General features: G+C 39.0%; 1 protein-coding gene across 2 annotated transcripts in view; it reads left to right on the top strand.

The window, feature by feature from the left end:
• Window positions 1-17,168, top strand: part of NUBPL (nucleotide binding protein like) — a 210,199-nt gene that overhangs the window by 184,544 nt on the left and 8,487 nt on the right. For both annotated transcript variants that reach the window (XM_040969171.1, XM_040969170.1), the window contains exon 9: window positions 14,912-15,032. In XM_040969171.1, the coding sequence (XP_040825105.1) occupies window positions 14,912-15,032 (121 nt within the window). The remainder of the gene's footprint in view (window positions 1-14,911; window positions 15,033-17,168) is intronic.

Here is a 17,168-nt window from a genome sequence, read left to right as displayed (position 1 = left end):
CATCCGTATGGCTTTGTGCATCCTGGTCCTTTACTTTATAAACCTCTGTCGTTTTATGGAACTCACATTCATTTTTCAAGTCTGCTCCAGTGTTCATTCTTTTTTGGAAGTCTTTGCCAGTGTGAGCTACTTTACTTGTACCTATATCTTGGTTGACTCTTTCCCTGTCCCACAGAAGATGGGCTCCTAGATGACAAAATGTTCTTTGTTACCCACTAGTCAGTGGGCATGGTAGATACTCTGATATGAAATTTGGTGCCATCCGAAACATGGCTGTCTGTCTCACCTGGGCTGCTACAACCAAACTGGGCTGCTTCTCCTTCTACAATCAAGCTGGTAGCCTTCAACTTCTTACGAGTTCCAACATAAACCTTCTCTCTTCAGTACAGTGGCATGCAGTTTCCCCACCTGAGAGCACTTTGTTTTGGCATCTCCTTTTAATCCTTAGTATTTATATTAAACAAATGTCTTTCTCTGGGAGACTTGCCAAGCTCTCTATTCTGTATCTATTACGCTCTGTTTCCCCTTTTGTAGTTGTTTTCACATCTTTCAGGATTTTCACTTTTACAGTGCCATACCTTCTGTGTACATGGATCACCTGCCACACTCTGGCTGCATCATGCAAATGTTCACTAAAAATACATGGGAAGGGCCCGGCGCGGTGGCGCAAGTGGTTAAAGGTCCTCGCCTTGCACGCCCAGGATCCCATATGGGCGCTGGTTCTAATCCCAGCAGCCCCACTTCCCTTCCAGCTCCCTGCCTGTGGCCTGGGAAAGCAGTCGAGGATGGCCCAAAGCTTTGGGACCCTGCACCCCGTGCGGGAGACCCGGAAGAGGCTCCTGGCTTCGGATCGGCATAGTATCGGCCTGTTGCGCTCACTTGGGGAGTGAATCATGGGACAGAAGATCTTCCTCTCTGTCTCTCCTCTCTGTATAACCGCCTTTCCAATAAAAAAATAATAAAAATAAATCTTTAAAAAAAAATACATGGGAATAAATGATTGGAGTAGAATTTTTCATGGGCATATGTAGAGACTAAAGAGGGAAAGAACTCAGGGTAAAAAAAAAATCTGAAAAGCACAAATCATGTTCAAGATTGTATAATTACTGTAAAGTTGAGGATTATCTGTGTGTATATGTGTGTGTATAATATATATAATATATATTATAATAATATGCATGTTATATAGTATATATATGTAGATATGTATATATATATATATAATATTTGTGTGCCTGTACCAGTTTGGATAGATCATGAAACACTGGGGTAAGGAACTTGGGCTTTCTTCTTAAGATTGTAAAAGGATTAAAAAAAAGATAAAAATGAATAAAATTAAAGACAACTAAATACAAAATAGACATAAATTGGATGGAATGTTGAAAGGGGAGATAATATAATCAAGATTAGTACAAAGAAAGCCAGCTTAGGGGAAATAAGGAATTGTTTGCAATGGTCAGAAATAAACCCACCCTTGAGTTAAGAAATCAGGACAATATGGGATGAACCCATGCTGTGATAGTGTGGGCATAAATTGCCCTCAGGGAGAGAAACCTTGCATGAAGGTTTGGTATAGGTTATAAACACACACCTATATGTATTTGTGTTGTGCAAAATGTAAAATATTTCTGTTATCACTAAGGCAGTTTAAAAGTTGTAAAATACTGGTGTAGGTGATAGGTAGTAAGGTCTGACTGAGAATAACAGCAGTGACAATGGAAAGGGTGGGGTGTATAACTGACATTTTGAAGGAAGAATTGACAGGCGTGGCAGCTGATTGCATAGGCTAGGGGCGGGGTTAGAACAAAAAACCCAGAAATCAAAGGAAATTTGAGAGTTATGCTGTCGTTAATAAATCTGTCAGGAGCTGGGTTTTTTGTTTAGGATGACAAGTAGCAATAAGAGGTTAGGCTTGCAGTCACAGATCCCTGCCCTGATTGTCTCTAAGGGTTGTGATTTAATGCTGTTTGTCAGGGGAGAGACTGCTAGAGAAAACAATTTGGTGCTGGCCGTTTCAGTACTGTTCACATCACACAGAGCCAGAATTAGGACTCATCTTTATGTCTGTAGCCTCTTCTACATGCATTTTTAAAAAATTACTTAGAAGGGTATATTCTTTGATATGCAATTTTGGTTACAGATTAAATTACTTTCCAATTTTTATTATAGTTTTTGTGTGATAGGATAATACTTGCTGAGACATTTTACATTGTAGTGAAGAGTATGCACTCAGGTGTCTGAATTGTCAAGGTCAAATACCAGATCTGTAGCTTTGGACTGACATAACCTGGGAGAGTTACTTGTACTATGCCTCAATTTTCTCATTCATTTGGGGTTTATAATAGTACTTCAAACTTTCGGGGGTCGTGGTGGGAGGAGGGTCCCGGCCATGAATGTCGGATTTCCTACAGCCTCATCACAGCTTCTGAGTTCCATCAGCCCTTCAAACTGCTCAATAAAGTCTTTAGACCTCAACAAACAAACAAAGTAGTACTTCATTCCAGGAGACAAAATTAGGAATAAATGAGCTAAGATACACAAATGGCTTAATACAATCTTTGGCTCAATCTAAACTATCAATATGATATTGCATAGTTCATACTTCTTATTAGAATCATTTTTAGGATTTGATGATAAAACAAGTAGATTATAATTCACAGCTATTTATTTATTTGGCCTAGGTATTTCAATAACAGTATTTATTTGCTGAGACTTGTAAAAAAAAAAGACAAAAAATTTGAATGTCGATGAATACTATCTTTGAGATTTCCCTATTTCCTCAGTATTTTTAATTGAACCTAATCTATACTTTGTTTACATAATTGATTACATTCCTCAAGTACTTAGAATTTAAAGCTCTTTATTATTTCAAATTTGCAGTATTTAAGATAGGTTAATTGTTGGCACAAATACATAATGATGCACATACAATAGTATTTATTTCTTGCTCCCAGAACAGTGCCAGAGAGGATAAGCAGGATGGCCCTCTTCCATGCAGTTGTTTCGGCTGTTAGAGCCTCTCCTCATTTTAAAGTATGGCTTCTGGGACACACGAGACACGTACATGGGGGTTTTTATGCATTTAGCCTGAATGTGGCTAACTTGGATCAGGTTACGTGACCACACGTCACATTGCTCGAGTGGCCCAACAAACATGGTTTGGTTGTACCCTGAGAAAGATAAGAGTGAATTCTGTTGGTCAGCAGATTGCCAGAGCTCACATGGCAGCAGATTACATAATATGTATAAAAGCATAGCGCTGCTCACTGACTTACTTATTTCTTCATAAATAGTTCTGAAAATTCCACAATTACTTTGGCCATATAAATATTTATTTTATAAGAGAGGTATTATTTAGGGAGGGGTTACTTTTTCCACTAAAAGCAAAGAACAAAAAAAGAAAATGGAGCTATGGTCTGGAGCCTTTTTTTATTTACTGGTAAAAGTTAATGATTGTATTGTCTAATTAAAATCAGGTGATCTTTGAACATGAAGTAGAATGATTTTTGTCAATTTTTTCTTTAGAGTTTGCATTATTTTCCATTATTACTGAAATCCTGCAAGTTGTTCTTTCAAATTAATTAACTGATTAATTAAAAAGAAAACAAGTGAGATTGATTGAGTGAGAGCTGTCATCAGAAGAGCAAAACTCAACCTGGGCGCTTCAGTACTGGATACAGGTGTCCCAAAGGGTGTAATCACTACTGGGCCAAATGCCTGCCCCGTATTACTGCTTCTCAGACAAAGTAAACATTAATGGCAGTAAGTCATCCATTCAGACGGAGCGTTTCACCTCCTCACCTTCAGAATTCCCGTGCTGGTGGTGGCTGCTCCACAGACCTGTGAGCATCCAGCTTGTCCTATTTTGTGTTCTGCTCTGGCCTACTTGCCTTAAAACACAATTTAGAAGTAGGTACCTTATGTGAAACGGAGGCAAATGACACATTTGTTTTCTCCTTTTCATCTCTGAGCACAATAACTCCTCTGTGATCATCAAGTGATCATACTTAATTCTGTGGGAAATGTATTGCCTTTGATGTATTCAAAGACTCTTTTCAGTATTGACTTTGGAGTCCTTGCAGAGTACTTTTGAATTCGTTTCAGAAACACGTATTAAATCGTTGGTACATTACTTATCACATGTGCTGTCCTTCTCCACAATTGGGCAATTTTTCCATTTTTAAGGAAATGGCTTTTGTAACCATGTGAGACAGTACCACTCTACATCCCAGCCTAAAGTGCAGCTCAGGGATGTACTGAGACTTGGCCCTTCCCGGGAGCCCCTAGAAGTGCGTGAGTGCCCTAGTCTGGAGAGCTTTCCCTGTGATTTACAGAAATTAAGCTTGCCTGACCCTCATGATCACCCTGTGAGGTAGAGAACTCTATTTTCTCCATTACAAATGAGAACACTGATGTGGACAGGCTAAATATTTCACTGTCATCTATCTGTTTAGTGGGATATCCGAGTCTGAGCTGTCTGCTTCCCAGAGCCCCACACTTAGCTGTAACTTCTGTGGATTTTCAAGGTCAAAGTTTAGTACGAAGGATATCAGAGGGTGAGAAGAGTCTAGGGTACGAGAGGCACTGTCAGATTTGCTTGTCACTGGAACACTAATTGTTCAAGTAGGCATATGAAGTCCACGGAAATGGCAGATTGAAATGGGGAGTTATTTAGGAGCTGTGGATTCTGTTGACAGGCAGCAGATGTAGAATGAGGGCAATAGAGGAAGGGGAGTGTCATGCCTGGCATCTGGAGGAGATGCGGTGCAAGGTTTGACCGCAGCACTGAGTGGGAAAGCATTGTTTACTGAAGAAGTCGCGGTAAAGAGAAGTTGAGTTGCGCTTCAGAGACCTACAGCTCCTTGGTTGGTCCCTGAGTCAGCGTTGACTTCTGCATTTTTGTTCTCTCCAGGTCGGACCACTGCTGACAGACAAAACAGGAAAACCCTTCTTGTGTTTCAAACTTATGATATCTGTATGCAGGCTTGAAGAAATATACCAAAAACTAGTTCGCAGATTTCCTAGGTAAAAAGAACTGAGTAGGGATCTACTTGTTTCAGTGGTTATTATTCACTCTTGATTTAACAATGAGGTTTTCTTTCTCATTTTTAAGAAGAAATCATAGCTTTAATTCTTGTCACAAGTTCCAACCAGCAAGTGTTTAACTGGATTGTAACCTTGAGAAACTGGATTATGTAGTCACCTGGATATCTTGTGTGCTACTCACACGAATCTGGATTTAAAATGCCAAGGAGAAATTAAAGTTTGGGCCTTTGGAGCCTACTTAATCCAGTACATTTAGACACACAAATCCATATTTGAGCAATGTTGGTATTTCCAGAGAGTACATTTTTTGAGAATTAGAAGAAGCATGCTTCTGAGCCCATGATGGATTGTAATAATGTAAGAATAACATTCAGAAGGGGCTTGTGGTGGCTGATGTCAGCCAGGCATGAAGTATTCCCTTTCTCTTAATGAAGCTAGCTGAGGTAAGAAAAATGGACTGTGTACTAAGATGAGGCATTAAGAGGTGGCCGTGCGTGCTTCCAGCTGCATCTCAGTGGCATTATGTAAATGAAGCTGTAGCAGAGCGAGTTCTAATGTTTCTGTTATCAAAGGATGCATACTACAGCTCTCCAACAAACAGCTTAACAATGTACAAAATATTCACATTAAATGTTGTAAAGCTTGTGTTGAAAGAGAACAGTCAGGCAGACATGAGTTCTTATTAAAAAAAAAAACAACTTTATGTAACTTCATGTGGATATCTTCAGATTCTTATTATATTAGTGGTCCTTACTAAAAGTCTTACAGATTATGGAGGACTGCTTGCTCTTTAATGTACTAGAGTTGTGGTTTCCAAGCTTTGTAATACTCCTATCTTTCTTTCAGATGTTTCAAGTTAACTTCATATTTTGAAAGAGTTGTTTGTCATATAGCCTACATGTTAATTAATAATTTTTGCTTTTTGAAATAGATAAATTATACAGGGTACTTTTTTAAAATTAAGATTTATTTATTTAAAAGGCAGAGTGACAGAGAAATGGAAAAAGAGTTTTTTCTATCCACTGGTTCACTGCGCTAGATGGTTGCAACAGCTAGGACTGGGCCAGGTAGAAGCACCTGGTCCATCTTGCACTGCTTCTCCAGGCACATTAGCCGGGAGCTGGATTAGAAGCAGAGCATTCAGAACTAGAACCAACACTGATTTGACAGGTAATGACTAAACCTGTGTATCAAAACCCTGACTCTGAAATAGGGTACTTTTTGAAGTTCACAGTAATTGAAATTAAAGGTAAGTTTAGGGGCCAGCATTATAGCACAGCAGGTTAAGTCCCTACTTGGTATCCTGCCATCTTATATGTGTTTGCCAATTTGAGTCCTAGCAACTGTATTTCCCATATGGGTACTTAGGTCTCTGCCACGCATACAGGAGGCCCCGATGGAGGTCCAGGCTCCTAGTTTTTAGCATGGTCCAGCACCAGATGCTGTAGCCATTTGGTGGAGAGTAAACCAGCAGATAGAAGATTTCTTTCTCTCTCTCTCTTCCTTCTTTTCTCCTCCATCATTCCCTCCCCTCTCTGTAATTCTGCCTTTTAAATAATTTTTTTGTTTAAAGTTTACAGAAAGGCCAGCATTGCAATGTAAAGGGCAAGGCCTTCGCCTGCAACACTGGCGTCCCATATGGACACTGGTTTGAGTCCCAACTGCTTCACTTCCAACCCACTGCTCTGCTGATGTATCTGAGAAAATGACAGATAGCCTGAGTGCTTGAATCTCTGCCTTCTCATAGGAGACCCAAATGGAGTTCCAGGCTCCTGGCTTCAGTGTAGCCTAGCTCCATCTATTGTGGCTATTTGGGGAGTGATCCAGTACTCCCTCTGCCTACTTTTCTCTTAACTCTGCCTTTCAGATAAATAGATAGATAGATAGATAGATAGATAGATAGATAGATAGATAGATAGATAGACATTTTAAATGATCATATAGAAATGTGTTTAATGAAGAAAAACTGCCAATTCCAATCTTTCTTGTACCAAAAAAGGCTTATTTTTAAGTTTTGATTTCCACAAGCTTTATTTATTTATTTTTACAATTTTTCAGGTATAGGACCTCTGCCCTTTACAAGCTTTTAAAGTACCTTTGTATATGTGTATATTTCTGTATATAGAATTAACACAGTGAAACATACATATATATAGAATGAATAGATTTCAAAGTTTTATGCATCAAAAGAAAATTGCTTTTTAATTCCAATCTCCACTAATTTTTAGAACTACTTTAGTATATGTTTATCTCTGTGTATGCCACTATTTGTGCACCTACTCATGTGTATACATACACACGCCCACAGAAATGCACACAGAATTGTATTTAATTCATATCATGGAGTTCACATTTCTTTGTACTAAAAGAAAATTATCTTTTAATTCCATTTTATGTGAACTTTTTAAAGTATCCTTGAATAGATAGTGGTGTTCCCTTCTGCACAGAATAAGATAACCACCTGGGAATGTTACTGCACTTGGTTGATGTGATTTTTTTTAAAGATTTATTTTTATTATTTTTTTATTGGAAAGGCAGATATACAGAGAGGAGAGGCAGAGAGGAAGATCTTCCGTCCAATGATTCACTCCCCAAGTGAGCGCAACGGGCCGATGCTATGCCAATCCGAAGCCAGGAGCCTCTTCTGGGTCTCCCACGCGGGTGCAGGGTCCCAAGGCTTTGGGCTGTCCTTGAGTGCTTTCCTGGGCCACAGGCAGGGAGCTGGAAGGGAAGCGGGGCTGCCGGGATTAGAACTGGCGCCCATATGGGATCCCGGGCGTGCAAGGTGAGGACCTTAACCACTTGCGCCACCACGCCAGGCCCCGGTTGATGTGATTTTAAATAAAAATGGAGTTGCTTATCTCTTCTATATTCAGAAAATAAGTGTTTCGTTTCTGCTCACTTTTACAAAAGTATTCAGAATGAATGATGAAACCTAATAAAGTGTTTTCATGCATATTTACGATCTTAAAGCATTAAGTAGGAAAACTACCAAATAAGTTCTGTAGTCATACATTTAGTTGTATGGAGGATCACTTTCCAATAGAAAGAAATATAATGTGAGTCATGAATGCAATTTTGAAGTGCTTAAAAAAGATTTGTTCATTCACTCATTCAAAAAGCAGGATGGCAAAAAAGGGAAAGACCAAGCTCTTCCATCAGCTAATTAACTTCCCCCACATACCTGCGAAGGTCAGAAGAGGCTGGGCCAAAGCCAGGAGCCAGGGACTCCATCTGTGTCTCCTACATGGATGGCAGGGACCCAAGTATGTGGCCAGCATCCGCTGATTTCCCAAGCACGTTGGCAAAGATCTCAATCAGAAGCTGAGCCGCCCAGGACTCTGCTTTGTGATAAGAAATGCTGACATCACAAAAGGCAGCTTAACCTACTATACCACAAAGCTAACTTCAAAGTTTTGATAGCCATATTTTAAGCCACGAGATATGCACACTCTCATACATACATTTATACACTCTCACACACTCAACAGGTGAAGTTAATTTTAATAATATGCTTAATACAGTATATTCAAAAATATCATTTTGACATGAAAGCTATGGAAAACCTGAGAATCAACCAATAAAGAATTATATTCAAATCACTAGGAATTCATATCAGTTGAATATATGATCAATATGTGATTGATTATATCAATTCAATATATCAATTGAAAAAATAAACAAGCAACCTGAGTAGTTTTTAGAAGGGATATACAAATAACCAATAAATAGGTAAAAATATGCTCACCTCCATTAATAATTATGGCAATCCACATTAAAATCACAATGGCAAGGTTAGCTGGAGAAGTCCTGGAAGAAAGAAGACCCGCTGGAAGGTGTCTGCACCTCTGCATCCTTTTTCTATGACCGTTAGCCAGTGGAAGCCATGAGAGAGTAATGGCTACAGTTTCACTTCCATTTTTTAAGGTTTTATCCCACTTGGCCTTTGATAAGTGTAAGACTGGAGCTAATTATCATATCAAGCTCAGAATCAGACAAACGTAATATGTAGTATTCGAAATCAGCTTAGTGTGACACAACAAACGGGGGACTCATATCCAAGATCTACAGAAAGCTGCAGAAACTCAACAACAGCAAAACAAAACAACCCTGTGATTAAATGGGCAAAGGAAATCAGCAGACATTTTTCAAAGGAAGAAATTAAAATGGTTAATAGAGATATGAAAAAATGTTCAGACTCCCTGTTAGGGAAATGCAAATAAAGACCACATTGAGGCTCTACCTAACTCCAGTGAGAATGGTGTCCATACAGAAATGAACAAACACCTGCTGATGAAGATGTGTGGGAAAAGTTACTCTCATCCACTGTGGTGGGAATGCAAACCAGAGCCACCATGGAAGTCAGTATGGAGAGTACTTGGACAACTGAAAATCAGTCTGCCATCCAACTCAACCAACTCCTTGGAATATACCCACATGAAAAAATACCTGCATTTGAGACAGCGACCTGCAACTCTGTGTTTATAGCAGCACAATTCAAATAGCAAAGACACGGAATCAACCCAGATGCCCATCAACAGAGAAACAGAGAGATTATGGTACATCTTTGTGAGATACTACTCAGCCATAAAAAAGAAAGGAATTCTACCATTTGAAACAAAATGGTCACAACTAGAAATCATTATGCTTAATGAAGTGAGCCTGTCCCTAAAGGACAAATGTCATGATCTTTCTAGTATAAAACAGCCTTTATGCAAAGTATAAGATAAATAGGTATAGGTAAGCAAATATACATACACACATACACTCATAGATGAACTTTCTACCGCAGACTAGCATATCAGGAATTTTAAAAAGTTTGCATTATGCATATCTACTTCTGAATAAAAGCAGGATGTATAGTAACCGTATAACAAACAATCACATACAGATGTGAAGATACAATGCAGTGTGCATCTCTACTTCCAAATCAAAGATGGCCTCCCAATGAAACTGTTGAATGTGTCTTGACAATAGAATGCTGGATTCTTTGCCAATATCCTTGCCTACAATGTCAGGATACACTTAAATAGCAGAATGACGAACTTAGGACTGTGAAGGACTATGCTGTTAAAATGACATGGGAGGAAATAGTAGGGGCAGGTGATAGGGATTTGGGGAGGGAGAAAAAGGAAATCCTGGAGTCTATAAAACTGTATCGTGGCATAATAAAATTAGTTAGTTACTTCTTAAAAATAAATAAATATACCTTTAGAGTATGACACTAGATTTTCCACACTTGCCTATATGTACCTTCCATGATACATTTAAATAGCAGAAAGTTTAAACTTGTAACTGATACTAGGAGACTATACAACTGTGATGATATAGGGGGAATGAAAGGCGGGGGAAATGGAAGGGGAGGGGAGGAATGAACCTCTCTGCCTACAGAACTGTGTTGTGGAAATAATTTTAAAAACAAAAAGACCTTTGGGAAGATATTTTTTAGGGTACAGAAGGAGACTTGTAGGATGCTATTTTATTCCTTAGGGTCTTGGGAAACATGGTCATATTTAATTAGGATAAATTCATACATTTTTTTAAAACTTTTTTTGTGTTCATGATATGCTTAAATTTTTTTTTAAAGATTTATTTTTATTATTTTTTCATTGGAAAGGCAGATATACAGAGAGGAGAGACAGAGAGGAAGATCTTCCGTCCCATGATTCACTCCCCAAGTGAGCGCAACTGGGCCGATACTATGCCAATCCGAAGCCAGGAGCCTCTTCCGGGTCTCCCACGCTGGTGCAGGTTCCCAAAGCTTTGGGCCGTCCTCGACTGCTTTCCCGGGCCACAGGCAGGGAGCTGGAAGGGAAGCGGGGCTGCCGGGATTAGAACTGGCGCCCATATGGGATCCCGGGCGTGCAAGGCGAGGACCTTTAACCACTTGTGCCACTGCGCCGGGGCCCGATATGCTTAAATTTTTAAAAAAATCTTTAAATTGTTTTAATTTTTGTTATTGCTTTGTTACTGTTCTTCTCATAAGCACCATTTTAAAAAATGAAACTGTTGCAGTGTGGCATTAGTCTTTTGCAATCTAATCTTGTTTAATAGGTATTAGTGTACTTTAAATATCATCTTCTGTGAAGTGCCTGTTAAGTTCCTTCCCTGTTTGTTATTTTTTTCTTATTGATTCATAGGATTTGATTTTATTTGTTGTTAGAGTCTAGGTGAAAGGCCTTTGTCATGTATGTGTATAGTAATTGCCTCTTGCGGTTGCCAGTGTCTTTCCACCTGCAAGGTTATCAGTGTATTTGCCTTATTTCCTTCTAAAAATAGTGCATGCTGGTCTGACTTTCACATTTAGCTCGACTTCAGTCTGAGATTAATTTTTGTGTTGGGGAGGTGAGGTTGGGAATGAAGACTAACCAGTTTCCATACGAGTTAACATGCAGTGCCATGTTGCCCCCATTGTGAATCAGTGCTTTCTTGTGTGTCACCTGTGGGTTCTCTCTTCTGTTCCTTTACAACCAACTTTTAAATCTTTACAAGCAAACTGGTTTATGTGTGGGAAGTTCTAAAGATGAAAGAATCCTTGAGCTAAGTGGAAATAGTTTATTGCTCTGGAAAGCAATATTAGGCCTTTTACCCCAAATCTAGACACAGTCTATATTATCCATAATAGAAGTGAGCTTAGTTGTAAAAAATATCTCTGGATTTTTTATTCCATATGTTATTATCATTATTATTATTTTCCATGATTCAATTGTATAGATATAGGGATTCCTCCTTCCTTCCTCATTTCCATGCCCACCAGTTATAAGTTAAATATTTTGCTATTTAATTGTATTATTGCATTGTAGGTATAGGCACAGATAGAAAAGAGAGAACATATGATATTTGTCATTTTGGAACTGCCTTGTTTCACTGGGCATATAAGACTGGACCATCAAACATTGGGTGTTCTCGTATCTCCAGACTTTTTGATTGAATATCCTTATCAGTGATTTTTGAGCATGGAGATTTATAAGCATATGCTTGAATATGTTGTATGTTTATAAATTATATTTGTATATGTACATAGTATACACATGGTACTGCATTAGTTAGGTTATGTCTATTATAAAACATGAACATAACTGAAATTTTTAAAAAATTATGTGACAGGAATAGAAATAAAGATGAGCTAGATTATGCCTGTAAACATCCCTTGACTGTTAGTGGCTAAAGCCACTCAGTTAATTGTTCTCATGCTGTGTGTCCACTGTGATTTGGCTTCAACATTCCCCCCTTTATGGCCAGCACAATGGCTAATCCTCCCTACCTACAAGCACCAGCATCCCATATGGGTACCAGCTACTCCACTCTGATTCAGCTCCCTGCCTGTAGTCTGGGAAAACAGTGGAGGCTGGTCCTAAACCTTGGGAGCCTGCACCCATGTAGGAGACCTGGAAGAAGCTACTAGCTCCTGGCTTTGGATCGGCTCAGCTCCGGCCTTGTGGCCACTTGAGGAGTAAACCAGCAGATGGAGAATATGTCTCTCCTTCTCTGTAAATCTGCCCTTCCAAAAAAAAAAAAACCTAAAAAATTGTATTTCCTCTCTTGTTCTTCCTCTGGCTCCAAGATTCATACAACTGCCATGTGGAGACTTTACTGGGACTGAGGAAATGGAGAATTAGCATACAATGTTTTGGCCTATTATTCACACATGGCATTCCTCACACTTCATTGGCCAAACATTTTACATGTCCTCACTAATTTCAGAAAAAAAGAAGTCCTAACCTAGATCTACACATAGCTCAAATGATCATTTCTCTGATGATTGATTTTTAGAAAGTGTAGCCCTGCATCTGTGTTTGTATGAAAAAGTAAACATACTGAGACAAGTCCTTAAAAAAAAAGTATTTGAAGGCAGAGAAAGAGGGCTTTTATGTTATTTTAAAAACCCTTACATTCTTTGAGTGATGAGGCTCCTGCAATTGGTGGAGTAGTGGACTTTTCTTGCTAAAAACCTTTTAATGACTTGTGTTTGCACTCCTTAATAACTGAGACACCTTACCATGAGAGGGCTTCAAAATTTTCATGGAAAATATATCATGGAAAAAAATTGTGTACAGATTTCAAAACAATTTGACGCAAAATAAACTTTCTGGGGCTGTCATTTGGCCCAGTGATAGCCATCCGCTGGGATACTTACACCCTATGCATTTATGTAATCTATAGAGATGTCTGAGATACAAGCAATCCACATAGAACATTTGTCAATGGAGAATAAATCACACAAACTATAAATATACTCTTGTTGCATGTTTCTGTGTCTTGGAGAAGCTAAGAGGTTCCATGGTAAGAATTATTTTCCTGTTCTCACTCTGAATTGAAATAAACTCTAACCCAGATTTTTCACCTTTTTAAAAGTATGTTTCTTTTTGTCATGTATGAATGATGTTCTTGTGTTTAAGTTGAAAGCCCTACAGTCAAGGGATGTATAACATTTAACATAAATGGCCATAAAACTGCCTAAGCAATGAGTGTGTTATGCAGACAGAGTGAATAAACCAGTGAGCTATATTTTCCTCTAGCTTTCTGGTGATGGTACCAAATTACCAAACACACTGTGATTTATGTTTCATGATACTTTGCATCGACGAGAGGGCATATGTTAGATCCTTGGGAAGTGCTTTGCTGCAGATTGATGTCCTGCACGATTTGTGTTCATTTGTGTGTGGTGTAGGCCACTCAGTCTTCTCTGACTTTTCTTTCTAAAAGAATAATAAATTTTATCACCTCCTTTATATGTTTCATTGTGGGCTATCAGTGCTATTCCTGATTTAAAATGCAAATGTTCTAATAATCTCCTACAATGGTAATCTTATGGGAGAACTGACAGTGATACAGACACTATTATCTCGAAGCCTCTCTTAGTGGCTTTGCACATTTTTATTCTGTCAGGGAGCTTCCACTTCTGATCAGTAAGAAAGTGGAATTAAAAGGCACATGAATAAGGATTATATTTCCAGAGCCTGTCTCTTTATTCAACAGCGTTGTTGAATAATAATATTTATTTAGTCACTGTTTTGTGCCAAAAATTGGAGAATGTTTAAAAAAAAAGAGAGGTGGTGGATAACCCCTAAGAAATTTGGGGATTTTGTTTTAAGTGCTGGTCTTTTGCTGGCTCTGTCAGTTTTGTCAGCTACAGAATGGAGATGATGACCTCTCCCTAGCATATGGTTCTTCTGAGGTGACATGAGACAGTTACTTTGAGTGCCCAGCCTGTGGAAAGCCCTGAGAATATGTTAGCATTATTTACTGGGAAACTTCGTCTGCAGTCCATCTCTTATTCTCCTCTGCGCCTCCCCTTTTATTCTTACTCACCTCCCCCCACCTCCATATTGTCATTGGAGCTAAATTTGTAAAACACAAGTCTGCTGGTGTAACACCGCCACTTTAATGCCATCTTCTTGACTTTAGATACCATTATTCCTGTTGTCAGGGAAAGAACGCCTCTCAAATATGTGGATACATCTCACACTTTACCATCTGGCTCCAGCCTTCCTTAATGCATCCTCTTCTGCCCTGAGCAGCTCGGCTGCAGCCCAGAGAAGCCACAAGCAATCATGACTCGGCTACCTTGAGTTGCCCTCTTCCTCGTATCATACTTCCTGCTGTAAGCCTCACCCCTTCTTGTCACTATGTCCCCACCAAAGTGGAAGCAGCACTTGTCTGGGGAGAACTGAAACACTCCTGTTCTTCACAGACAGATGTTTTCCATCCCCATCTTACTCTCTCAGTAACTTGTCAGTTCCTTGAATGCAGACTGTACACTTACCCATCGTTTATCACTTAAGCCTGTTAGGTAGCCTGGTTAAAACTTTGCTGTAATAATGTAATACGATTAGGTGTAATTGCAATGTCTTTATTTCTTTAGGTTCTTGGCCTTATCCAGAACATGAGCGTTTTCCAGTGTCCAAAATGTAAGCACAAAACTCATATTTTTGGTGCCGATGGTGCAAGGAAACTAGCACAGACCCTCGATCTTGATGTTCTGGGTAAGACTGTAAGATGTTCATTTGCAGAAGGAGAAGGGGAAGGAAGGATGAACACTGATACTGAAGAGGCTCATGGGAAATGAGAAGCTGCTTGTGGTTTTATGTTTTAAGCAAGCATAGTTCTAACATGTGTGCTAACATTTCTTTAGTTTTTTTTTAATAAATTTGTTCTGCTAACTGTGATAATACATAATTTCTAGTATAGATAAATACGACCTGTGACTACATTTGAAAAGTTTTATTAGCCAAGCGCTATAACTTGAAGCCGTGCTTTAAATGGTCTGCATCCATTTGTTTGCTCAGTTGGGCGTATGGCTCTCGGAAGGAAGGATATGTACACAGACCTGCTTGTTCTGTTGTAGTCATCTTTGGAAGTACCAGTTCTTGGCATACCTGTAAAAATGCCTTGCTGCTCAGTTCTGTATTTGTTAGTCTTTCTGCTTTAGAATGAAGATACTCATTGCTTTCTTACCATCTTCTCATGTGTTTTCCATGTCTGTAAAATGTGGAACCTAAATTTTATACTGTATACACTATTCATACCACTGAACCGAAGGATTAATTAGTGCTGTGAAGAGAACTAAAATCAGGTTAAATGATTAAAACACAGATTTGGACAAAACCTATTTCTTTTTTCAAGAATCCTTAAGCAATTTTTAAGGGACTTTTTAGGAAATGTGTTTTGATAGCTTAATTATGAATAAACTCCTCTTTGAGACAAAGGCAGATGTTAGATGGCGAATAAGTAAAACAATGAATTATTAGATTCGGTAATTTTCAAAATTAAGATCCCATAGAGAGCAAAGAATTTCGAAATATTCTGGTGTTGTAATTAAGTTTCTTAAAGTTAATGACGAATGTACAATTGCTGTTATGCATTTATAAAATATAGCATCCCCAACAATACCAGGTGAATACAAATGATATATTTTGATACATTGCTATAATTATAGCCACTAATTACACTTTGCAACTGTCTTTTCATTTAACTAACCTAGAAAGTTCAATTTTCCAAATTTGCATAATAACATACAGATTGACATTCACTTATATAATAAAGTAAATGTGTAATTATAATGACATTATTGAATTATGCTGACACATTTGTGATTCCGTAACTCATAAATGAGGGGTACAGTTTTGTAAGTCAGTTATTTAGAATTTAAAGCATCTTATCAGGAAGTAGTCTCACGTATGCAAGCTACATTTTAACTAACAGCTCACAAATGCCTGAAAGCATATAAGAAACACTGATTACAGACCACAAGAGCTGACTACGACTGTAGGCTGCTGTGTGTTCTGGGGAGTCACTTGGAGTTCCAACTTGGGAAAGATGACCTCTTCATGTAGCCCTGGAGCCCCAGGGACCTCCCTTGAACTAGAGCAGGCGCTCCAGTTACCAAGCGGCTGAATTGGGAATGAGGAGCTGAAGGAAGGAAAAAAAAAACCACTCTGGGCTGTGCCTCCTGGCAGCAGAGCCCTCCTGGTGGCCCAGGCCCATGGGGACACTCCCTTCACCGTACCAGGCAGGCTCTTAATTTAGATTCATGCTTTGTGTTGTATTTGCAATGATTATTTGACGAAGTGGCCCTTGAGGACTTTATTGGTGTCTTTGGTCCCCAGGGACTGTTCGGTGCCTGGTTATTAAGGTCTCAGCTTCTTCAAGGACACCTGTGGCCTGTGTGCTTGCTCACGTCCCTCAGGCCCAGCCCCCAGGATGCCCAGACTACAATACCCTGCACACTGTACCTTTACTGCCCCTTCTCGCTCTTAAATTACAATGGTCAGCCAAGCTGGACTCCCGCTGTGCTGTTTTCTAACAAGCCATTTTCTCTCTCTCCTACTCTTGGTGAGAGGGTGAGTCTCTGGAGAGTGAAAACACTATGGATGAGTGACTGTGTAAAAGAGAAGGTTTAACTTTCTTTCACTTCCTTTTCTGTAGGAGGAAAGAAGTCATTCCAAGTCTCTTACTAACACGGCAGTTCATAAATCGAAAGGCAAATGTCACGGGTTTCTAAGCATGTTCTGTCACTTATTTTACCCTGCCTGCCCCTTGTCACAGTCTCCTGCAGCCTTAAATTGATCTAAAAAATAAACTTTAAATTTATTGAAAGGCTAATATTTAAATAGCTGCTG

Source organism: Ochotona curzoniae, unplaced genomic scaffold (genome assembly GCF_017591425.1).
Source record: "Ochotona curzoniae isolate NIBS_2020 unplaced genomic scaffold, NIBS_Ocur_1.0 scaffold_4701, whole genome shotgun sequence".
Lineage (NCBI taxonomy): Eukaryota > Metazoa > Chordata > Mammalia > Lagomorpha > Ochotonidae > Ochotona > Ochotona curzoniae.
The sequence above is the reverse complement of the archived record's forward strand: the minus strand, read 5'-3'. Positions and strand labels throughout refer to the sequence as shown.